Below are 25,283 nucleotides of genomic sequence, written 5' to 3'. Positions count from 1 at the left end.
AAAATTGGGAAATTACTTTTGCAAAGCCGGTGCCAAGGTCCATCAGTGGCATGCAGGGAGGAGTGTGGAGGGTCCCAATTTCGGGGCTGAGCCCCCTTGTCAAGGACACTTGGACCATGTTAGCCCGAGTCTTCCTGCAGTGCCAGCCAGCACTCTCAGCCTTCCCCCCCACCCACAATTCAAAATAAATACAGAGAGTGAACATGACCTTGAATGTATAGTCTAAAGCTTTTAAAACTCTCCTCTAATTCTTTTAACTTCCCGCACATCTATCCTCTGCACCAGCCTCCTCATTTCTCTTTCTCTACAGTAAACTTATACCCTTTCTAAAGTGCCCGGAGAAGACGCTACAGATGAAATGTTGCTTTAGCTTAATTTCCTATTCCTAACATCTGCTTTAATTAATGTCATTTGCTTTGATTTGCTGCCAGCATGCCAGTGCGGCACTTCCTTCATTTCGCAACCTTAACCATAACCTTGTGGGAATGAGGATCAGGTGTTCCCGGCTGATTTCATCTGGTTCAGGGCATTTATCTCGAGCTCTGAGGCTTTTCTGCACTTTGTCGGTGGCACCAGCACAGAGGCAAAACCACAGCCCTCTCCTTGGCTGGAGGTGCTGAGAATGTGTTGTAGATGAAGGATGCTGCTGTGGAAAGCACTGACCGGCGTTTCTTATCCAGATTTTTTACACTTTCTAGGCTCAGCTCAGAGCAGGAACGTGGCAAAACAGGAGAGAGGGGATGGACCCCTCCCCAGCTGTCAGGATCAGAGAGGACCATCCTGCTGCTGGCTCTGTTCTTGCTGTCCCCACAGTCCCTGAGGCTCCATGGGCAACCCTCTGGCCAAGGTGATTCCTCAGGCTGATGTTCCCAACTCAGGCCAACATTTTCCAGCCATTTACCAGCATGGAAACAGATGAACATCATGTGTCAGAGGTGGGGAATGATCGTGAGGATGTTCCAAAGCAGCCAGGCCAGCCCCTTGACCAGCTGGCAGACCTGCAGCAGCCTCATCACCTGGGCCAAGGTGAGAGGTCTCAGCGTGGATCCCTCTTCTCTGGTGGTGGAGCAGGGGTTGGGGTTTGGGGCAGAGCCCATTTTGCTCTCTTCCCTGCCTGGCTGCTAGGTCAGAGCAGGGAACAGCAGGGGCAGAAGCAGCTGCACTCTGTAGCTGTGGCTGTGCTGAAGTTCAGTGGTGCAAACTTCCTCCATTGGAACAGCTCCTGCTGTCCCCACCGCTCCTGCTTCTTCCCCAGTTTCACTCTGTTGGTTTCTGGCAGGTGCAGGCTGATCCTGAGGATCATGAAATCCCTTTTCCATCCCTCTCTGCTCCCACTGCATGGTGAAACTCTTGTGCCCTTCCTCCAGCAGGAGCTGCCTCATCCTCTCTGCACCGCCAGGTCAGTGGTCTGAGCTGTTGGGTGAGAAAAAATTCCTAATTTGAGGGATCTTTTTCCTTCCCTTCTGATGGAGCCAGCAGAAAAGCAGAACCCAAGCAGAAAAACACCAGTAAGCTCCCCATGACTTTCTGTAGCTGCTTTGCTTGAGAGCAGCTCCTCGCACAGCGGAGCCTGGAGGAAATTTTAGCAATTGTCTGTTCTGGCCCCAAATCACTGGCACTTGTATACAGCAGGCCTGAAATGGCCCCTTTCCCAGACAGCTCCTTAAGCAAGGCTTTCCTGTCTCTTTATTTAATGAATCTCAGCCATCCTTTCTCTCCTTGCTGGAGCCAGGGGCAGATGCTGCTCCAGCATTTCATCCCTCCCCTCTCACCAGTTTCCCTCATTTTACCTGCAGCAAATTTGGGGTCCCACAGCAAGCCATGTCTCAGGAGGAGGAAATTCCCAGCTTCTGGGCCCCATCCCAGTTGGCTATCATTTCCCTTCCTGTTTGCTTCTGTTGAGAACCTTCCCCAGAAATGGGAATGTGGGACATTTTTGCAGTTTTTGTCCCTTTACTGGGGGTGTAAGAGCACCCCTAAGGTTGAACCCTGTTTTCAGAGCAAACCCACTCCCTGGGCAGGGAGGAAAACCCCCAAAATGGAGAAGAGCATTTGTCCCAGGCCTGGCCCTGCCCCACTGCAGCCCAAGGAATGTGTTTCACATCAGTGTCCCGGGAGTGGGACGGAGGCATGGGAGGGATGAGACTGAGCAGGGAACAAGCTGCCACATCCCAGAGCCTGGCTGGTGATGTGTGCTGCCCTTGAAGCAGAACCCTTCCCCAGAGTGGCCCCTTTCCCCCAGCCTCCTGTTCCCCAGACCCCCATACTCCTTTGTCTCTGCTCCCATCTGCCTCTCACCTCGCCTTCCTCCATCCCCTTGCCTCCTCCCCAGCAGCTCCACATCCGGATGAATGTTTGTGCCTCTGCTCCAGCCTCTGCACTCCGGCTCCTGCTGCTCCCTGCTCCCCTCTGCCCTTTGAAATCCTGGCTGCCTTCCATGCTCTGAAAGCCTCACACCCTTAAACCTGCCCCAGGTGATTCAGCCAGGCCTCGGGACAGGACTGCTCCCTAGGAGGGTGATGCACGGCTCTCTGGCAAAGGTGCCTGTTTGCTCCTGGCTTAGTGTTTTCTGTTCCCTCCCCACAGCTGCAGTGCTGAGCCCTGTTTTGACCCCCTGCCATGCTGTGGGTCCAGCCCTGGCTGAGGGAGAAAGAGGAAAGATTCCCTCTGGGCAGCACCGTGGGGGAAAGGGACTGGCCAAAGAGAGCAGCAGGCTCTGGTGGGGTGGGAGGGCTTGCTGGGCTGCCTTGCTCAGTCTGTGGGTCAGGGTTTCTGGCCCCTGAGGGGGCCCTGATGTTGGAACAAGATTCTTTGGCCCCCCAGGCCCTGGTTGCTCAGTCAGAGCATCACACCGTGCCACACTGGGGGCTTGGACAGCATCTATCCCCAGCTCCAGGGCAGAGGCAGAGCTGGCAGCTGGCTGCCTTCATTCCTTGCGTTGGGAATTTCTCACCCAGACCAGCATTTTCCTCTGTTTACCCTGGAGGACAGTGATTTCCCATAGCAATAAGCTCGTCCTCATGCCCAGCACAAATGGAATAATCACTTTGGGCAGGACTCTGCCAGTCCCAGCACGGTGAAGGGTGGGTGATGCCAAGGACGCCGTGCAGAGCCACAGCACATTGCTCTGCCAGGCTACTGGCCTGGATTTGCAGTGCCTTAAGGCACTTTCTTGCTCTGATGCAAGGCTTAAAACAAGGCTCTCCTCTTTTCTTCTTGCCTGTGACAAGTGACTTGCTGTGCTGTCCCTTGGTGGGTTGGTGCCTCTCATTTTTTTGCCCACAGCCCAGGTGCTCCAGAGCAGCTTCACCCAGAAGGTTCCACGTGTCCTCCTTCCACCCCACCGAGGTGACACAGGACACTGAGCTGCCCTGGGGCTGCTGTCCCCTCTCCATGCACACATCTGGCTGCCACCCTGACCCACACCTGGGTCCCTTCTCTCCCGGGCTGCCCCCCAGGCCCCGCGGTGGCCACCAGGGATGCTGTGACCAGGGGCAGTGAGCTCTGTGAGTGGCACAGCAGCGGTGGCAGGGCCTGCCTGGCCCCCATCCCGTGCTCAGACCTCATCCCACAGGAGTTTGGTGGGTGCAGGAAGCAGAGCTGGGGCTGCTGTGCCACTGGAAGCCAGGCTGCAGAGAAATCACCAGCTCTGCGTGCTGGGCTTTGTACTCTTTTTATTTTTTAAATAATTCCCATTCCAGCTCCGTTTGCCTCCTCCCACCCTCCAGAGCTTTAGGGCTCTTTTCTTAAAAAAAAAAAAAAAGAAAAAAAAGTTATTGCAAAATAGATGGAGTATTTCTTCTTCTTTTTTTTTTTTTTTTTTTTTTTTTCTTCCTATATGTATGTATGTAAATCTTGAAGTTAAATCAGAGCTTTGGCTGGGAAATACCACTGGGAACTATCTCGGTCTGACGCTCAGCAGGGCAGTGATCTCTGGACTATTCATTCTTACAAAGACTTTGCCAAGCTCATGGTAAAATCTCTTCCTTCAAAAAATGTACAGTTGATTTGAAACGTTAGTTTTTTATATGCTACTTTCAAAAATAAAAAAAAAATGAGCGTACTAAAAAATAAAAGTCTAGAGCATTTGGACAAAATGAGGGCTAGTTAAAAAAATTAAACCAATTCCACAATTGTTTGCTTTTATTTCTAAAATGCTTAAGCTTTAAAAAAATGTCTACATACATGAATATTCGTTCATAGTTTAATTATTTCTGGATACAGGTTTAACATTTCCGGGCTGCATCTTGCACAGCTTTGGTTGAAATTTCGACGGGTGAGTACACTTGGTACGCCGGGACAAAATTAACAAATAGCCCCCCAAATATTTAAAAACAAATCGGAATATGGTTCTTCGTTTGATTTACCCGGTTCCAGCGGAGCTTGGTGCGAGACTGAGCGGCACATTCGTTTACAACGTTTTAAAACATTCGTTAAAATATTTACTTAACAGTTTAAAACAAAGCCTTAGAGCCTACAAACGTGCCCAGGTCAGGGAAATACATGTGGATAATTGGGCTGAACGATTTAGAAGCAGAGAATCACTTGTATTTCAAGCGGTGCATATTTCCAATTTCCCCTTAGTGCATCTATTTTAGGCAGATGCTTAAGATTAAAGGGCTGCACGTCAGCCCGTATCTTACCCACGCTTCCTTGTCATCGTTTCTTTGCGATTAAATTTTGTGTTTTCCTTTCAGCCTAGAAGTGTTTGGTACCAGTCTCTTGGCAAAAGAGCCTGAGGAATGGAAGGGTAAAGAAATATGACCCAGCTGCTATGCACAATGAGGTTTGTAAGTCCTTGTATGGTATAAATAAGCATATTACACAGTTATTAGAAATTTGGCACTGTCGCTGTTTAGAAGCAAGTCTCTGATGCTGTGTAATTCCTCCCGAGTCTATGCATAACTCAGCATTAGCCTTCCATTCTTCCAGCCTTGTTACTGGCCAAATTCGGCAACTTTTTCTCAGTACACATCCATTCAAACGCTTCTCAGCTGTGTAAACCGGTGAGTTTCCTCTCAAGTCAGTAAATCTCTGCCAACCCACGCGGTCGAGGCTCGCTCCTGACTTTCCCCCCGCCGCCCTCCGCCTCGCACGGGGCTCTGAGCCGCCGCCGCCGTCGGGGCCGCGCGGTTCCGCCGGGTGCGGGCTCGGGGCTCGCTTCCCTCCTCGTCTCCGTCGTGGCTGGCAGCTTTTCTTGAGGGGGAAGAGAAGCAGGTTTTCTTCGGGGCAAGAGGAGCCACGGAAAGGGGCAGCGGCTGGAAGAGCGCTGGAGCATCCCGCGGAACGGATCCCACTCAGGTTTCCCCGGCCCGCGGACTGAGTGTAACTTCGGAGAAAAGCGACAGTAAACTTTTATTAATCGCCGGTGTTTTAGGGCCAAGGCATGAGAGAGCTCGGTGACAGTGATGAGTGGTTTGGAGCGCTGGTCCCTGAAAGCGGGGCTTATCCTCCCACCGCTCCCTTGGCTCGGCGTTGATGAGCCGTGAATAGGAGCCACCCTGCCGTCGGGGATCCGGCCGTTTATCTGCCGGGTGATGACAGTCGGGCTGGTTCCGCCTCGCCGTCAAATTGCCGGAGCCTTCGGGAAGCGCACGGAGCTGCCGCAGCCGCGGGCTCCGTTCGACGAGGACGTTTCACGCCTCAGTGTCAGCCCCGTACCCCTGCTCGGGGGATGAGGAAATCTGTGCAGCCCCAGAGGAACCGATCCCGGAGCCCGCTACCGGCAGGTGCTGCCCGGGCTCGGGGCACGGTGAGCCGAGCGCGGCCGGACTCATCCAGGGCTGCACGGCGGGGAACGGGCCCGACCCCACCGCTCCTGCATCCCCGTACGCACCGACGGGGGAGTCTGAGCCTGGAAGGAGGCCTGAGAGTCTTTGGATTTGCTTTAATTAAATCCTCCTCACCTGGGATTGCCCCCTCCGCCCTTTTTCTTTTATATATATTTTTTTTTTTCGTTTTGCCACGGGGGAAAATACTGCATTTAACATCGGTAAGCTCAGGCATCGGCCGGCAATTCCAATTCCCCTTGCCGCGATTGCGGGAGGAAGGGCTGAAGGGAGACCCATCCAGACAAAGCCCAGCCCCCGGTACCGGCTGCAGAGTCACACCAAAATTCACCTTGCCGTGGAGCCCGGCAGCCGCCCCGCTGGGGAGAGCCCGGCCCGCGGGGCTGGCACGGACCGGGCCCGCAGCTCAGGGGCGGCTGCGGGACAGGCGGGGAACCGAGCGGGGCAGCTCCCGGGAGCTGCGGCGGAGCCGGGCCTCTCGCTGCCCCTCGCCGGGAGGGCTCCTGAGCCTTAGCCCGTTCCCGGTCCCGGCTCGGTCTGTGCGGGGACAGCACGGTCGCGGGTCCCCTCTCGCCCCGGCCCGGTCTCACCTGTCCCATCCCGCCGGCTCCTGCGAGATCCGCTCGCCTCGCATCTCCCGGCCCGCTCGGGTCCCTTTTTTTCCTCCCCCCTCCTTTCCTTTTTTTTTTTTGGTAGGAGTGGGGAAAAGGTTCATTACGAGGTTGACCCCACTTTACTTTTTTACTCTGCTGCTGTTCCCAATTTCGGCACCACGTGACGGTGGGAGTGAGTTGGGGTTTAAATTCACTTTCAAGAAAAGCCCGATGAGACCCCAGCCCCGCCGGCCCATGGCGGGGTCCCCGTGAGCCCGGCGCTGCGGGAGCGAGCGGCGCCCGGCCCCGCCCGGGACCCCCGGCTCGGGTAAGGGCGCGGGGGGGATCAGCAGGGGCTCGGTGAAGCGCAGAGCCCGGTGCTGTCGCGACACAGCGCGGGGCACTGAGGTGGAGCTGTCGCGACAGGCCTGTGTGCAGGGGTAGGGCGCGGTCCGGCTGTGAGGGGCTCTGCGCGCCTGTGCCTTGGTGATCGCGACAGCCGAGCTGAAGTGGCCCTCTTAAGTCGCGACAGCACTCGGGAACTCTCCCGCACGGGTTCTGCTCCTGCTCAGGAGGTTTGGCGGGGCGGCGGGAGCCCCGAGCAGGCGGAGCCCGGGCCGCAGCGTGAGGCGCTCCGGCGGGCCGCTGTGAGGGGCCGCTGCCCTGCCGCCCTCACCTCGGGGCGGCCCTGACGGCCTGGCCCGGCCGGAGCGCTGTTGTGGCCGCCCAGCTCTGCCTGGTCGTGGAATCTGTCGCGACATGGAGAGGAGGGGGAGCCCTGTCCTCGTCCCCGGGCTCGCAAGGGAGACACGCAGACAAGGCAGGCCGCAGGCCGGCGGGCGTGGACGCTTTGGTTGCAGCGCAGGGTCAGGCAGCCCCACGGGGGTCGTGGGCCCCTCCTGAGGCGGGAGCCCAGCCCGGGCGTGATTCCGGCTCTTCCCCATCACCTCTCCCGGGCCATCCCGGCTCCCGCCGCGGGGTCCCGCCGAGGCGGGTGCCCTTCCGAGCGCGGCCTACGCGCCCCGCTGCAGCCCCGGCCTTGCCCGGCCGCACGGCGGGCAGCGGGGAGCCCCAGGCCCGTCGGGGCTGCGAGGGCGCGGTGGTGCCGAGGATGTCCCCTCTCCCCGTGCTCCTCCCGGAGCGACGAGCGGCTCCGCTGGCCGCCGGGCCCGGCGCAGCGCCGAGGCGGGCCGGGGAAGGCCGCGGCCGGGTCTGGTGCGCGGGGGCCGGGCGGCCGCGGCCCCCGCCGGTGCCCCCCGGTGCGGACCGTCGGGCGGGCGCGGGGCCGGGCCGGGCCGGGCCGGGCGGAGCGGGCCAGAGTCGGTGTAAGGGGATGTGATTGACAGCGGCAACGTCAGCAACAGGAGGGGAAGGAAAAGGGAGGGGGGGGGGGGGTGAGACAAAGAGGGAGGGAGTCGAAAGGCCCCAAACTGGATCTTTATGGAACATTTTCCGCCGAGATCAAGGGAAAGTGAATCCGCGCAGCGGGGGATGCTCCGCACGCCGCTGCCATCGGGGGCCGCGGAGCCGCTCCCGGCCTGAGCACCCCGCGGATGCCCTTCATGCCGCAGCCGCCCCCAGGCCAAGCCCGGAGCCCCCCGCTGCGCCTCCTGCCCCTCGGCCGGCCGTGTGAGTTCCCGGGGTGCGGGGGAAGGACGGGAGGGAGCGGGGGGTCCAAGGGTGCGGGGCTCCCCGCAGCCCGCCGAGCCCCGGCCTGGGGCGGGACACCGCCGCCAGCCTGCCCCGCTGCTCCCCGCCAGCCAACCTGCTCCGTAGCGGGTGCACCGCTCCCGGTCCGGGGCTGGAGCCTTGCCCTCGGGCTTCGCCGCGGACAACCTCCCTCCCACCTGTGCCCTCCCGGTCACCGGGCTCCGCTCTGCGGTTGGACACCGGGACACATCCATCCGCGCCTCGGCTGGGGCCGCCCCGTCCTGACACTCCGAGCCGAGCGGAGGGACCGGCGGAGTTCTCGGGGCATTGAGCCCTGTACCGTGCTCCCCGCTCGGTGCTCCCTGCCCTGGGGATTGCGGCTGGTCGCTGGGGTGTGTGTGTCCGCTCGCACATAGCCGGGCTGGCTGTCCGGCTCCACGGCTCCAGGGAGCTCTCCCTGGAATTCTGGTGCGAATGGAGGAGCTGGGAGTCCCAGCCCCGCTCTCCCTGGAGCTCTGCTGGAGCTGCAGTTTGGGGTGCCAGTCCCGCTCTCCTTGGAGCTCTGCTGGAGCTGCAGTTTGGGGTGCCAGTCCCGCTCTCCCTGGAGCTCTGCTGGAGCTGCAGTTTGGGGTGCCAGCCCCGCTCTCCCTGGAGCTCTGCTGGAGCTGCAGTTTGGGGTGCCAGCCCCGCTCTCCCTGGAGCTCTGCTGGAGCTGCAGTTTGGGGTCCCAGCCCCTCTCTCCCCCTGTCCCGAAGAGCGGCTCGGCCCTGGCGGCTCGGGGCAGGGGCCGGGGCTGCGGGCCGGGGTCAGGAGCGCTCCCTCGGGGCCGCAGGTCCGCGGTCAGCGCCGGTTTCAGTGCCCGGGATGGGCACCCCGCACCCCCTCGGAGCTGCTCCCCCTCCGCGCCGCCGCTGCCCGTCCGTCTGTCTGTCCGTCAAGCGGGGCGGGCGGCCGCGTCCCTCCGCGCTGTAAAAGTCGGCGCTGATGCGCGGCAGCCCCGGCGGAGCTGTCAGGCCTTATCTTTATTGGCTTTTCCCAGTCTCCGTCCAAGTTTAAGAGGGGCCCTTTTATCTCGGAGCCCAGCACTCCCCCTGTTTACACCGTCCGGCTCCGCCGCAGCGCTTCGTCGCGGAGCCCCGCAGCCCCGACGGGACGGGGGCAGAGACACCGACCGGGCCGGGCTGCCCTCCCCGCCGGGTACCGGAGGGGAGAAAGAATCGGGCTGAGGGGCTGCGGCCGCTCAGACGTGTGCGGCCCTGGCATCAAACGGGAGCGCAGCCACGCGTGGGCAGCTCCCCCGCGGGGGCTGGCGGGCCCGGCCCGGCTCTGCCGGGCACAGCGTTTTCACCCGGGGCCGGCGGTGTCACATCCCAGTGTCGCCGAGTGCCACCGCCCCAGGAACGACCACGGGCCTGGCCGGGAGGGCCTGACCTCGCAGGTGGTCGTGCCCGGGGCTGGGCGAGGGGCAGGGGTTGGACGTGGCAAGCTAACATTGCACCTCTCTCCCCCAAGGAAATGCTCCAGGAGAAAAGCCTGTCTGAAACCGAGGAAGGGTTTCCAACAGCCCCCGCGCCCGGCCATGCGGACACCTCCGCCGGCTCCCCCGTCCTCGGCGTAGCCGGGGGGAGCAGCACGCCGCTCAGCAGCCCGCAGCTCCCCGACCCCGAGCAGGTACGCTCCGTCCGGCCCCGCGTCCTGCCCTGCTGCGCCCTCACCCCCGCCAGCAGCCCGGCCCGCCGCCGCGCATCTCCCCCGGCAACGACGCGGGGAGGGATTGCGAGGAAAGCTCATTTTTCTTCACGTTTCTTTGGTTTTATTTTTTATTCTATAATTTTATTTTCCCTGTCCACAGCCCGCCGTCGGTGCGTAAGTCGGTAAAGGGCGAATCCGAGCACTGAAAGTCGCGGCCGGCCGGGCCCGACCCGTGGAGGAGCTGCCGCCGCTCCTCCCGGGGCTGCAGCCCGGCGGGGAATTCGCTGGGGGTTTTCCATCCCTAAATAAAACGCGGCTTCTGTGCCTTCACTCCGCGCACGGATGCGATGTCCCCGGCATCCCGCGGAACCCACAAAGCGTTCCTGGACGCGGATCCGTTGTCCCCGCGGCTGCTCCTGGCCCCGGTTTTTGGGAGGCTAAGGGCGAGTCTACCCCAGCACACTTTTTTTCCCCTAGGAAAAAGAAAAAAAAATAAAGAAAAAAATTCCATTTAGCCGCAGTGTCCTGCCTGGTTGTGAAATTCTGCAATTAAAACCGGCCTCCGTTTGTTTCTCTTATTTTTGGCATAGGACAGTGGAATTTTTGAGACTCCATCCTCTTCCCGCACAGGCTGGTGGCTTTGCCCGGAGCCTCGGCTGCAGCGCGGGCCCTGAGTGTCCCCAACCCCAGCCCTTCCACGGCCCTTCCCAGCCCTTCTCACAGGTTTTCGCCATCGTTTCTTGCTGTTCTCATTATCTTAAATTTTTTTACAGACAATAGAAAATATTAAAGTCTATCTCCATGAGAAGGAGCTATGGAAGAAATTTCATGAAGCTGGCACGGAAATGATAATAACCAAAGCAGGCAGGTTAGTGAAAATTCCCTGCAAACATGTATTGCTTCTGATCTCTATGAAATGTCCTATTTGCCAAGACTGGGTTTTGCAGAGCTGCCACAGTCAGTGGCATTAAAAAATATAATTGTGGTTGCAGATTTCAGTAAGATAATTTTTTTCAGTGTAAACTGTACATGTGTTTGAGTGTGGCAGTTGGAATGTAGATGCAAGAAAATGTTGTGGAGTCGTTTGGAACATTTAGTCCCTATTCTTTCTGATAATGTTTTTTAAATTATTATTATTTTTTAAATTAGGAAATTAGCATAAGTATGCTGGGTGTTTTTTTGTTTTTTTTCCCAAAAAGCAAACCCCCTTCCCTTTTCTGTGCCGTGCACTAAGACCTATGCTGGGACACTCTACACCAAAATTTTAGCAGTACGAAGGTTCTTTTAATCTCAAAACTGAAAGAGAAACGGGTGCCACTTCTGGGTAAAAAAAAAAAAAAAAAATCTGTTTTCCCTTGGAAACAAATAATTATTTTTATCAAAACAAAGCCGTCTCAATGTGCACACCCGGGGAGGGAGACCAGAGCCTCACAGAAGCTTCAGTTGCTGGGAGAACCCAGCCCTGCCTCTGCTCAGGGCTCCTGTCCTGCCCGGGCTGCTCTGGTGGGAGATGACAGAATTAATGTGAGAAAATTAAGAATCAGAATTAAACCTCAGACCATCACCGGCTCAGGAATAAGCTAATTGCCAAGAAAATTAGCCGGGTGTCACTGTGGGCACCAAAGTATCTGCCCTTGGCTTCGGCGGCAGCGGGCTCGCCTCGGGAAGGAAAAATTGAGGCATTAACATTTAATTCCAGCATAGCTGAGTGCTGTGCCCTGCCATTGCTTGTTCTACACCGTGCTAGCGAGCTGTGCAGCCAGACACTCAAATAATGGGGAGAAAACAGAGAAAAAAACCCACAAATAATTTCTACGCAGCTTTATTTCTCTGTGTTCTCTGAGCCTTCGTGCAGAGCAGCCGTGGATGCTCATGGAGTGTGTGTGTGACTTTTCTCCCATGTTTCTGCTCACACTGTGAGACCCAGAACCCAACCCTCGGCACTGGAGTTTTGGGATTGATGAGCACTTTCCCTCTGCTTTCCTCGGTCCCGGCAGTGCTGCTCGGTGCAGCAGCTGCTTGGTGTGGGGAAGCTGGACTCTAATAAGCAAGAAATTCCCATTATTCCCCCTGGAGAAGGGGGTGTATGTCCCAGGAATCTTCCATTTATTTGCTCTGTGGCTGTTTATGGAGTGATGGTGCAGGCAACTCTGTCCTTTTCACACTTTATTTTGGCGTATAAAATCTCAGGGCTTGTTCTGCAGCGTCTGCTGATGGGAAGAGCCGGGTTCATTTGGATGGGTCTGCTCCCTAAGTCGGCTCAGATGAGGGGATCAAGACCTCAGATATTTCACCCTTAATTTATAGTACCTGAGTGTGTCTGTGCAGAGACGTGTAATATCTGTACCAAATTCTGGATCCTAAGCATCCCAAACGTGCAGGTTATCTCTCTGTAAGTCTTAACGTGGCTTGTTTAAACAGCTCCATATGGACAGGGCTCAGTCCCACATTCCTTGTCCGGTGGAGCTGGCAGTGCACCTTTCAGGAGGTGGGATGGGGGGTAGACAACAAGATGTGCAAAAATTTGGGTTTTTTACATTACCCGAGCCAAATTCTCCATTGGCGAAATTCAGTGCAGCGCCATCGAGCTAAAAGAATTAATTTTTTTAAATAAACAACTTTGAATTTAAAAAATAATGAAGGAAGTGGCTGAAATGCTGATGAATAATACAGAACAAAAGAACCTTTTCTTTTTTCTTTTTTTTTTTTTTTTTTCATTGCGTTCAGCTGCAAAGGGTGTCAAATACAGGACTAAGGCTTTTATCGGTGTTTTCAGCACAGCTCTGCAGCCCCCGTGCCGCCGGTGCCGGGACCCGCCTCGGTTCCACGGCCCGGGCTGGGCTCTGCTGCAGCACCGACAGCAAAAATAGACAAAAGAATTGGTATGAAAAATCGGACAACTTAAATCCCGTGGTGCCTCGAGTCTCGGTTCATAGCGATGCCACGCGTGGCCGTGCTGAGGGCAGGGCAGCCCACAAACTGCAATCTGCTGCTAATCCCCATGCGAAGGACAAAAGGAAAATTATTACTTCATGCAGATTTTATTTTACCCAGGCTATTTAAATAGAGAGTCGCTATAATAAACCTCCTCTTGAGCCAATTAAAAAAACGATGGTTAATGGAGATTTGTGTGCACTTGCATTTAGCATAGGGGGGTGTGGAAAGAGGGAAAGCGGCTAATTGCAGGCACTAATCAGGACTCTAATCCCCCTCCCAGCAGGCACAGAGATGCCCCTGAATGCCGTTAGTTGAAATCACTTAAATGTAGGTCTGTCTGACCTCAAGGGGCACAAACGAAAAGAAATGGAAGCCTGATTTTTAAATTTCAGACAACCAAAAAAAAAAAAAAAAAAGGGGGGGGTGACTTTAATGACAAGTTCACTCAATGGAGAGGAAATGTAAAGCTCAGCGGAAGCGTTAATTCCATGGCAATGGTGTAAAATAGCTTTTTTTTTGTATAAACAAGGCAAATATTGATAACTTGGTTGGGGGAGAAAGGGGGAGTAATTTATTTCGTTCTTTGTAGGGCTCCACAGAACGAGCCAACTATAAATTATCGAGAATTTAGGGCTGAGAATTACTTTAGGGGATTATTACTCCCTCTTAGGACTGATCTGTAGGAGATACTAGAACACAGCAAGCTCAGCATTGAAATAGAAATCATGTTGTTGCCAAGAAAGTTTGATTTATAAAGTGGAAACATCTTTAAAATGCACTCGCTATCTTTTTAATGTCCGACTAGCTTCATTGTGGGAGGGGAAAAAAAGAGATTATTTAATATTAAAAGGATCATCAAAAGATAAAAAGTTTATGTTTGAACTGAACTTTGGAGAAAAGCGCTTGGATCCCTCGCAACGCCCGAGGCAGCGCCCGCAGGATGGGCGCCGGCTCCATCACTCAGAGCCTTCCTCTCCTTCCTCCTCTTTGAGGTTTCTCTAATGAGGGATTTCTCCTCCGGAGGATTATCTGCTGATGGTTTTAAAGTGCTGAATGTCTGCGGTGCAGACATTGCCCCGTCCCGGAGCACCCACGGCTGCCCCGACCGGAGGGGAACGGGAGGAAAAGCGGCCACGGGTGATCCCTTCAGGCGGTGCCCATCTCGCGGGGCGTTTTGCAGGGCAGGTTTTTCGGGAGGCAGAGGGGATCCCGTTGTTTGAACAGCCCCTCTCCACAAAAACCCGGCGGGGCGGCCGCTCCCGCTGCCGGTCCCCCCTCCAGCATCCCGGTTCCCGTCCCTGCTCACAGCCAGGGATGGGGGGAATGAATCCAGCGCCCACAGCGAGCTGTGAGTGCCTGGTTTTGGAAATAATTGTTCACAAACCTTTCTCTGTGTGTCTGTGTGTGTGTGTGTGTTAAAACAAACAAAAACCCCTCCAAAACCAAAGCAACCCACCAAAAAATCCCTTCCCCCAGAAAAAAATACTGAACCAAAAAATACCCTAAAAACCTCCAGCGAAAAGTTCCGGTCGGTGAGATCCTATTAAATCAAATTAATCAAATCAATCTAGGTGCTAATAAAGGGCACAGGGTGTATTAGAGAATGCAGATGCAGCTGCACATCTGGATTCCTCCCCGCTGGCTGCCCTGCTGTGGGGGCATCGCTCTGTCCTAGCAGGGTGCACACCTTTCCTGCGGGATTTTAGGAATTCCACACTTGTGAAATTGCACAAGGGGTGGGGAAAGCAAAAAGCAAATGAGGGACTTCACTATAAATCTGGCTTTCCAATTTCATCCTCTTGCTTTTATGTGCTATTATTTAACTGAACAATTGTAGATTTTTTTGTAGCTCATGACAAACCATTCTTTGAATGGTGAAATCTCATTTTTCAGCCTTTATTTTTGCTGGAAGTTAATCTTTGCTTCCACAACTTTCCTGGCTCAGGATTTCTTCTTTCTGTTAGATTATTTATTTAGCTGTTTCCTAGGGTTTTTCCCAAGGTGCCAGTCTTTGCAGCATTGTAATTTCTAACCAGGTATTGCCAAGGATAAACAATTTGATAAAGCTTTTATTTCAGCAGTAAAAAATGCCAGTTCACAGGATGTCTGGTCACATATTTGTGAGCAGTTCCTGAAGAGAAAATAATGTGTCATTTCTCTGTGGTAGCAGAACAGTTCCTGAGGCGTAACAGGAGGCTCGAGATACTGAATTTGAGTTTTGGCTGGAGTGCAGGATGTGCACAGGTACAAAGCCAGCTTTGGTCTCTATGGTAGCAGGTTTTAAGAAGCATGTGTAGGAAAATGCTGCAGAGGAAAAAAATAGAATGGATAAAGCATCTTGCATGTGCGGAAAAGACTCAAATTCCTTTAGATATTCAAGTTTCATTTTAAAAGTGGCTTATTTCAGTTTAAAAAAAATCTGTTCCTAATCAACTTTAGTAAACCAAAATACAACTAGTTTTTAGGACATCAAGGTCTGAAGAAGTATAAATGCTTTGGCTAAGCTCGTGCAGCTTTCCTGTGTGAATAATCCTTTTAAAAGTTAAATTTTCCATGGCTCTGTAGGGCATATGGATGCCCAGTTCTCATTGCAAGTAAAGGGAAATATTTGTCCAGAATCTTTTGAGGCAGTTACAAGAATTTCTGCTGATGGTTTTTGATCCAAAAGCAAACCTTAATATCCGAGATCAACGAAGGAATGTGAGTCGTCAATTTAAAACATAGAAATAAAATAGATATCCGAGGAATGTTTGATCTGCTTGCTCCTAAATTTGGGGTCCTGGAATTATCCTGTTCAGGCAAACTCCTGCTTTTAGAGAAAAAGCAGGAGTGAGCTCCAATGGCTCTTGGCTGTGCTGCTGAAGTTGTCGACAGCTTTGGCAAGGGAGACAGAGCTTGTGCACGGCGAGGAGGGCAGGGATGGGAGTCTGCTTCCTAATACACATCTCTCTTCAAGCAGCCACCCCTGCTTTGTGAAGACATGGGATGCTCACAGCTAAGGGTGTTCCAGAGCTTTCCCTGCTTGTCCTTGTGCTGCACGGTGAGGGGAGGCTTTGGTCAAGCCCAGATCAGCTGGGGAAGGTCCCAACCATTGCTGGGGCTCTGCTGCTGCCTCAGACTCCTGGACACTGGGGCTGTGGCTCCAGCAGTGCCGAGGCTGCCTCGCTTCTCCCTCAGCCCACTGCCGAGGGAGCTGGGCTGGAGAGGGAGCAAACCTGCCCTGAAATGCTGTCGGTGACCATGCTCTTGCCCAGGTTCTCTCTGAGGCACCTTTGTGCTGTGCTGTTGGTGCTGCTGGCACCACCTCTCCATCCTCCTGCGCGGTGGGACCTTCTCTGCTCAACTTCAGCTGCAGCAAAATGAAAGCCCAGAGAAGCAGCCCATGGCCAGGACCCTGCCCGTGCCTCAAGTCACCATGGGGCAAAGAAAGGAAATGTTTCTAGACCATGAAAGCAGCCATCCAGCTCACCAAGTTCTCAAGTATGTGAGAAACAATGTTTTATTTAAAAATTAGATGTGCTAGCCAGAAGGAAAAAATACAACCTCGCCATTCCAAAATATAAAAATCCCTTAACTGTCTGACCTTCTCATCACTAGGTCATGGTCCTGCCACCAGATAAATCTCTGCTATCTGCCCATAGACTGAAAGTTCAATGTTGCTTGTGTTAGTGACAGTGAATTTGGGGCTGAAAAATGAACTACTGATGAGAACTCCTGTTGAACCTGTATTGTTTGTTATTCTGAGGCAAGGATCTGGCATGGGCTAATCCAGCACTTCAAAGTTAACTGCTCTTACTTTGTATACAGAGCGTCATAACGGAGTGGCGTGGGTGATAAGAGAAATAAGGGACTGAGGGTTAGGATACACTGGGAAAATGGGACCCTGGTGAAAAACTCTTTGATCTCTTTAAAGTATTTTCTGAAAGCAAGAATCTATCAAAAAGGAAATGCCATTTAAAAGGCTAAAAGAAACAGCTGACATCCCAAAATTTGTTTTAATCTGCCCTGGAGAATATTATTTTTAAAGATGCGTTAAGTCAGTGGAAGAAATACTTGTCGAAAGAAGGGAAATTAGAAAAAATGAAGAAAGGTCATCAGGATGGAGACATAGTTCTTGAAGCCTCTGCACACCATTCTTTTCTCTTCTAACAATGAAGACAAGAAGAAGCATCCTCAAGCAGCCTTGGCCAAGTCTCAAGAAGAATTTGGTGCCACATTAGTCGTTATCAGGGACACAGGTGTGTCACCTGCCTTGGTGTTCTGAAAGCATCGCTGGAGGCATCTCAGCATGCCCAGCAGGTTCTGAGGAGGTGGTTGCTCAGCCATGACATGGCTTGTTAGCCAAGATGTTGAGTGAACAGTTGTTTTCTGATCCTTTCACAACTTGATCTGCTACAGGCAGCACAGCATGGGAGCTTCCAAAAATCCAGTCACTGCTTTACTTGGCCATCCCAAAAGCAAGGATTGTAAAAATCTCTGTCTGTCTTTGGAAATCTTTGTCTTATTGTCTTAAAAAGTAGAATTTCAGCTGCTGAGCTGCTGAAGTGCTTGGGGATGTTTTTACTCCCTTGAAAGGACAGGAGGAAGCTCTCAGTAGTATCTGAAGGACCATTCACATCTCAGGGATGTGCAGTGAGCACCAATTCACATAAATCCACGGGCTTCAGAGAGCACTGACAGCCTTTGGTGAGGGCATGGCTTGGGTTGTCCTGGTTCCATGCAGTTTTCTCTATGGAAATACTGTTTGAATTCCCTGCTTACCCTGTGCTGGTCAGAGACATCCCTTCCCAGCTAATGCATCCATAGGGACATCAGGAATGGTGTTGGCATTTAAGTGAAGGTCAGATTAAATCCTGGTGAGCAGGAGAGTGGTGAGGGTTTGTTGCTGATGTGCAGCGTGGCGCAGCACAGTCATTGTTCAGATGAGTATTTGAGCTCTTCAATCAGCTCTGATTCTCTCCACTTTTCTGGTTTGCCATCTCCAGCCCAAAAAAAAAAAAAAAGATTTTGTTGGACATGGGAGCTTTGCAGCCACCCATCTCTCCAGGATCAAGCAGACTTGCTCATCTGGGCATTAAAACACGTGAGATGCCCACAGAGAGGCCAAGCCTGGAGAGCCTGGAAGGCTGGGAACTGCTGCCCCAAAGAAAAGCAAAGCTTTCCTCTTATCACTCACTTCCAAACCCAACCAGCCAATTACACATCAATTAAACTTTGTTTGAACATAATAGAAGCTTTGGCTCCGTGTCAGCAACTGCTCCACGGTTAAGGGGATTGGGTAGTAATAGTATAAATAAATAAACAAGAGATGCTTATTCTAACAGTTCATTTTAAAACAATTTGTGAATATCATGTAGAGATAAAATGTGCCTAGCATAAACTTAGCTAAGCAGTGACTGCTTCATTATCAGAACAAATAATTCACTGGCACATCATCTTTGAAGCTTGGGAGGCCTGTGGAATTGTGCTGCTTGTTTATTTTCCTGGCTTTTACTGTTTTTGCTACATTTCATCTGCAGGGAAGGGCTTAGCTGGGGCCGTGGCAGTGTGGTGCCAAGCTCTGGTGATACCGACCCTGCTGCCACTACCCACGGTCCCAGTGCCAGGCTCAGCCCCTCGTCCCTCCCCAGGGCATCACCCAGTGACTGTGGGGTTTTAATGCCGTAGGGGGTGTCCTGCTCACACAGGAGGCACTGCGGCCTTTTCCCCATGATCCCTTTCTCTGAGGGCGCCTTTCGTTTGTGAACATAAAAGCTGATTTAAGTTTTGCCCTGTGAGGGGCAGTGAGAGCTGCTGCCATGGCACAGCAGCACTTTGTCCCTGCCAGTGCAGGGCTGGGACAGGAACATGCCTGGCAGAGCCACTAAACCCAGCAGAGAGCTTTGAGGAGCACACAAGACCCTCAGGATAGGGCTGAGAAGCCTGGACAGTCCCTTCTGCTCTGGCTGGAGCTGAAGGGAGGGAGAAATGGGTTTGGATGTGCCTAAAACTGGAGTCCTGTCAATTTTGGTGTTTTGCAGACAAGGCTGTTGGGGCTGGTGCTTTGGCTGCTGGTGCTGAGTCCCTTGTGCATCACACGGGTGCTCCCAGGGCTCGTGGCTGGTCCCTGGGTGGGCAGGGGAGCTGTGGGGTGGCTGGTGGCTGGTGGGCCCTGCTCCCTGAGTGGCCCTGCTGCCTCTGCCTAAGGTGTGCTGCTGGGTTGGACACGCACCCCTGGCGTGGCTTTCTAAAAAAGGAGTACAAATTGGAAGGAAATTGGTCCAGTGCTGGACATCCCCACCCCAGGGATGATGTTGTCATTGGCACATTCAAGGCATTTGCTGCAGCCCATGGACGCTGTGTCCAAAGAGGTTTCAGGTCTGAACAAAATGTGATGAGGCCAGGAATTTTTGCAATTAATCTCCTGAGTACTGGTGGCTCAAAATTCACCAGGGAGCTGGGTGCGTCTGTGCTGCACTTGTGCCCAGCACTGAACCTCACCGAGCTGCCCCATTTGCCCAGGCAGTGCTGCAGCTGCCCTTGGCACAGGAGGTGCCCCGAGGATCAGATGTCTCCTGCTTGCACCCCCTCCCCAGGAAGCCCCAAATTCCCAGGTTTTGTCCCCGGTTTCTGCTCAGCAATGCTGTTCCTCGGTTTGGCGCCGTGCGGGAAGGAGAGTGGATTAAAAGAGGGATCTGCCCGGGTCCTGCTTCAGACCTCCCACCAAAACCAGGCTGAGCTTTCCCAGAGCTTGGCAAGACGTTGGCAAGTTTTATTGCAGCGCTGGGTGATTGCTGTGCCTCTGCCGGTCCCCGAGCGATGGATGATGAAGCAACCCATTGTCCGGGAGCTGGCCGGAGCGGAGCATCCTCCGCGGAGCCGCCCATCCGCCCGCGGCTCCTGCCTGCGCAGGCCTGCCGGAGGGGCTCCCTGCGCAGAGCTGCTGCTGAGCTGCAGCTCCTCGTGCCCGTGAGTAGCTCCATTGACCTGGAGGAAATTTGGGGAAGCAGGCAGGTTTTTGGCCCCTTCCCAGGCCTGACAGGGAGCTCTATGGAGCCACTGTAGCACGGCCTCGCTCCCGGGTAGGGCACCGTGGGTTTCTGCTCCCTTCTTTCAATGGGACATTTAATAAGGGCTAGGACATGATATTAGGTGCTGTCTCTTGCCTTTTTTTGTTTAGTTTTTTTTTTTTTTTCCTTTTAAATTCAATCAGTATGACTGCATTTCCTTGGCCCCAGCTCTCGGGTTTGTCATGCCTTCCCATCAGAGATGCACAACCCATGTTTGTATCATATTGCAGAGATATTTACTAAACGAGCCTCTGCCAAGGGGTTGAGAAATATGTTTTCATTAAGAAAATTAAACTGACAAGTCCCTGGACAGCACATTAGTCGCATATTTTTTCTTTAAGGCCAAAATGCAGCAGCTAATAATAATGATGAAATGTCCATGCACAGCCAAATTACTAAAATCTACCCATGTTTTCCTGGAAAAGAATGCAGAGAGTTGGCAAACTTGGTTGTAGCTGGGTCTGTGGACTGCTGAGTACAATGCTACCACTGCGAGATAGTGAGTGGTTTGCAAGTTAAGCAACACCTTCAATCAGATGTGAGTCCCCATTTGTTATCCTTAAAGAATTTCAGCTGTATATATTATAGTAGTACTTTGGCTCTTTGTATTTATTTTAGAGGGCTATACTAAAGAACATTATAAACTCAGGCATGTCCATCCTATATGAACTCCATATGCTGAAGCTTAATTTTAAATGCCATTAAAAAAGCACTTAACATTTACAATATATCAGTTCAGCTACTTTAGCAGCTTGGATGTTCTACAGTAAATGAAATGATTGAGGGAAAAAGAAATTCAGAAGCTCGATGTTATAAAAATCCCCAGTGCAGGTATGACAAACTGTTGAATTGTGTCCATCTCATTACTAGTTTTTAATACTTTTATCCTCTCTTTTTTTCTTTATTTTTTCTTTTTTGTTTCATTTTTAAATACCATTTTAAGACCTAATTAAAAAAAAAAATCTTGGCATTCAGATTGGATTCCTTATACAATTTTTTTCAATGTGTGAATTGGGCTGTGTATTCACAAATTGAAATGTCCTACTGTATTTACCCAGGTGCTTACCTGTAGGAGGACAAGGTTAAGAGGAGTGCAGAGTTTATGAATGAAAATCAAAGAGGGACATTGGTAAACCACCCCTTTTTAGTCCAAGCTAATTACATGGTAAACATCTGGAATTTATGCAGGCCGGTTAAAAGAGTCAATTGAAACGATTTTGAACAGGGCCCATTTTGTTGCCTTCTCCCCAAGCAGCGACAAAATGGTGCTGCAGACTTGGACCAGCTCAGGAAAAGAGGGATAAAGTGGGGGACAAAGTGGCCTTGATGTCTGATGGAGAAATGACATCAGGATTTGGGCCCATCTTAATTCACATAATCAGAACGAGTCCTGGATGTGGCAATTCTCATCCTCCACATGAAGGACGGGAAGGAGAACTTTGTGTCCTGGCTGGAGGGCTGTGCTGAGCCAGTTTGCTCTATTGACTTGGGTGTTTTTACTGGATGAGGAGGAGGTGGGGAAGATGGAGCCAATAAAATAGTTATTCTGAGGATGTGAAGTGCCTAATCCTGCAAATCCTGGCTGCTGATGCGGCCTCGAGGGATTGGGAAGCCCGTGGCAGTGTCAGGATCCATTAGGGCCCTCTCCTTCGGATTGCAAGGCTGGACTGTGATGGAATCTGCTGTTTTCACAGGCACACAGCTTTATAAAAAGGTATGATTTAACATCACAGAGACTCTTTAGGTCTGTAAGACATGGAAGTGTTCTCTGGTGATGCTCTGGTTTATGGGATGCTCTAAGTGGGTGCTGGTTGCTGAAGCCAGCCGGACAGGCACATTTTGGTGGGAAGTTCTGCCATGTTCCAGGCTCCAGCAAGGTTTAATGCGTGTGCTGTGAATTTGGGAAATTTGGGAAGGCCAGAGGAGCCTGTCTGCACCACCACAGGGTCTAACCCTTTGTCTCCCTCAGTCTTTACTGATCCTCAGTTCTCTGTTGTAGGGAACACAGGAGTAGTGGTGGGACCTGGTGGATGTTGGGATTGTGTGAATGACAGAGATCAATTTCCTCCAAAATGTAGTCAGACTTTTAAAACACTTCCACAGCAGCAAGAAATCTGCAATTTTGGTGCTGCCTTAAGCCAGGTAGAGCCTCCTGTAAAAGTGAGGGCTCCTTGTGCAAGCCTCCCACAAACAGGGATGTGTTCACCTCCCCGCTACCTCTCTCTGCACCCTCCTTTTCCAGGCACTGGCCCATAGGCCCCCTCCCTACACCCTTATGAAAATTTGTACCCACTTTTGCACTGGCACATGCTCTGGAAAGAGAGAGTTTAATTCAGGTATGAACAAGAACCAATAATGTCCTCGTGTGAACCCCTCTGATGCTGGATCTGGTTTTTGGGCTGCTGCTCCAAGTTTCCATCAGTTCCAGTGCTTCCATCCCTCCCTAACGTGGTAACCTCTGCTCTCCCTAAGGAGGATGTTTCCCAGCTACAAGGTCAAAGTGACTGGAATGAACCCCAAGACCAAGTACATTCTGCTGATCGACATCGTCCCGGCTGACGACCACCGCTACAAATTCTGTGACAACAAATGGTAAGACAACACTTCTGTTTGCCTGCTTTTCCATAAGAAATCTGCAATTGGATCAACCATTTGTTGTGCAAACTTAGAAACCAGCAGAAACACCTTCCCACAGGAGGGACGCCAACATCCCAGAGCTCTCTTTGCTGGAGCAATGATGGACATGGGAGCCAGGGCTGGAAGTTTAAGCCAGACAAATATAAAATGAAATATTTTAACAGGCTGGGTGGCTAACTGGAAAAAAGTGCTGCTGGGGGTGGTGACTTGTCCATTGTCCATCCCAAAGTGTTCTAGGCTGAGGAGTTTTCTTGGAGAAGATGCTTTATGCCAAGCACGGGTTATCTGGCTGTGTGCAGTGTAGGAGGGTAAAGCCTGCCTTGTACCAGAGGCTGCACAGGATGATCTAATGGTCCATTTTGGCCCTCAAAATTAGGTCTCTCTGTGACTCAAGAAAAGTTTTAAATTCCTTTCTTCTATAGCAACATTCTGCTTTCAGGAGAGCAGCTATAAAGCGAAATACGGGGTAGTTTACCCAGATCCCCAATTCTCTTCTGTTATTCTTCCCTTCCTTGTGCCTTTCCAAGCAAAGTTACTTACCCAAGAGGCAGCTGGGATTTTTGCTCTCTGACAAAGGAAACGTGTTGTTTTCTCTTTTGATTTCCCCCCACCAAAATGCCCGGCAGCCTCCCTCACTGCCACTATTCGCTGTGGTTTCCCCAAACCCTTCCACTGGCTGCTGCCTGGTGAAAAGCAATGGAAAATTTCACAGGGAATGAGCTCAGTGACATCCCAGAAAGTAGAAATTATTTATTTGCACATAAGGGCTGCTCCAATTAAAAAAAAAAAATCCCCTTTCCGTGTGCTTTTGTCCCGGAATGCCGCTGGGTAAGAGGAGTGGACTGAAGGTCTCTGCACCATGGTGGCCACTTTGTGTGTTTCAGACATTAAACACAAGATGATGGATAGTTCTTAACTCTGTTTAATTTAGGTTTTGCCAGCCCTAGAGCTGTTTCCCCTTTTCCTTTTATTGCTGCTGGAAAGTTTCTGTTGTTTTTGGTAATATTGCTTTTATTGGGGTTTTATAAGAGGAGAACAATGTGGAGTAATGAGGGCGTTGCCATTAAATGATGTCTCATGGCTGGGCACTGTGTCCATGAGAGCTGGTGGTGGTGTGGGGCAAGGGGAGCTGCAGAAGGGTGCTGGGTGGAAAGCAGCCCCTTCCCACTGGGACGGGCTGTGGGAGCCCTGCCTGGCTGTGAAGGGTGCAGCCACACCAGTTCCACTCCTGCCCACAGGTGCTTTGTCTTGTGCAGGGCCATCTGCCTTTGCAGAAGGGTCATGGAAGGCTTTCAAAACACACACAAGTTTTCCTCCTTTAAAAATGTCTCCACAATGCCCGTGTGGAGACACTGCCCCAAGGAGATATGGAGCAGGGATGGGGTTCCTCTGCTCGCCTGTGATGCTGAAACAAGGATCCCAAAACCTCCCATGAGCAGCAGGAGCCTCTCTGAGTCCCCACGTGCCACTGCATCCCCTCAGGGCTGGCAGGAGGGTTGGGAGGAGCCCAAGGACAAAAAGCTCCTCCACTGAGTCCAGGCTGTGGCAGGGTGATGCCATCTGTCCCCTCTGTTCCCAGGATGGTGGCAGGGAAGGCGGAGCCGGCCATGCCGGGCAGGCTCTACGTGCACCCCGACTCCCCGGCCACGGGAGCCCACTGGATGAGGCAGCTGGTGTCCTTCCAGAAGCTCAAACTCACCAACAACCACCTGGATCCCTTTGGACACGTAAGAGAGACGTTCTGCAAGGGCTTTGGGTGGAGGTGGGCCCACAGTGCTGAGTTTGTGTCTGGGATGCTGGGTTAATAATCATTAATGAAATAATAAGGAACAGCATTATTTTGTGCTTGGGGGGAATGTTTAAAGCAAACTGTGCTTCCCCTGCTCTTGGAAATGCAGCCATGACTGGCTCAGTTGTGTCCTGCTAGATGCCACTGAGGTTTTCTTTTGTGCCCAGGAACTTTCTGGGCAGCGCTGTGGGATTTTCAGCCTGGCACGTGGTACGTGCAGCTCACAGAAGCAGGTTGCATAAACTCCTGATTTTCCAAGCTGGCTTTGGCAACCCTAAAAAAAGATAAAGTATTTTATTTGGAAAATCTTGATTTATGTGTATTGGGAATGCAGAGGTGGGGAGCACACAGTCATCTTCCCCAGTGCATTTAATAACTCAGACCAAGGGCCCTTGCAGCCTGTCAGGAGAGTGTGTGCTCAAATACTGCATATAAAAACACAGACCTGTCTGGTTTGCACAATTTGAGCTGAAACTCATGTAAAAATAAACCATCCTTGGTGAGAGAAATCCTTCTAGGTTTAGTGCCATCAGCTCGTCCTTGTACCAAAGGTAAGAAAATCCAATTTGTGTCATCAAATGTGGGCTTTAACCTTATGGTGTTTTAAGCAGCAGCACTTTGGAGGGCAGGGGAGGCTGTGAGAAGGGTGCAGAGTGGGAAGGGATGTATCTGTCTTGCTTAAAATGATTGTGCATCAAGCCTCTAAAGAACAGCTTTTCACTTGGAGTCAGTGTCCCAATGCCTCCAAAAGCTGTCCAGAAAGTGTGATTCTGTCACAGCTAAATCAGCTGGAGTTTTAGGGGGTTGACTCCAGAGGCAGGAGAACCCCACCAGCTTAAAACACTGCTAAAAATCCAGAATTTTTGCCAGTGTTTGTAATTTTTTGTGGATTTTGAGCCTCCAAAAGCCGGGCCCTGGCGGGGACTCGGTGATAACCCAGCCCCGTGCTGGGCCCTGACCCCCTCCCCACCCTACTGACCCCACTGAGACATGTGTGAGCTTCAAAGGCTCCCCGGCACCCTTTAATGCTGCTGTTATTAATCACAGCCCATCCCTGCTCCCCTGAAGGGGGGAAGCACCATGGGAATGAAATGAAACAACTGTGTCAGGGCTCTGTCAGTGACAGTGACACGAAGCCACCCCTGCC

At 52.3% G+C, this 25,283-nt stretch overlaps 1 protein-coding gene across 1 annotated transcript in view; it reads left to right on the top strand.

Annotated features, from left to right (window-relative positions):
* The first annotated feature begins 4,774 nt into the window (after positions 1–4,774).
* TBX4 (T-box transcription factor 4) overlaps positions 4,775–25,283 on the top strand; it is a 34,224-nt gene continuing 13,715 nt past the window's right edge. Inside the window, exons 1-5 of the mRNA XM_077787627.1 lie at positions 4,775–4,786; positions 9,545–9,703; positions 10,498–10,592; positions 22,183–22,302; positions 23,927–24,074. Of these exons, the coding sequence (XP_077643753.1) occupies positions 4,775–4,786; positions 9,545–9,703; positions 10,498–10,592; positions 22,183–22,302; positions 23,927–24,074 (534 nt within the window). The remainder of the gene's footprint in view (positions 4,787–9,544; positions 9,704–10,497; positions 10,593–22,182; positions 22,303–23,926; positions 24,075–25,283) is intronic.

The sequence above is a fragment of the Lonchura striata genome, chromosome 20, assembly GCF_046129695.1.
Source record: "Lonchura striata isolate bLonStr1 chromosome 20, bLonStr1.mat, whole genome shotgun sequence".
Lineage (NCBI taxonomy): Eukaryota > Metazoa > Chordata > Aves > Passeriformes > Estrildidae > Lonchura > Lonchura striata.
The sequence above is the reverse complement of the archived record's forward strand: the minus strand, read 5'-3'. Positions and strand labels throughout refer to the sequence as shown.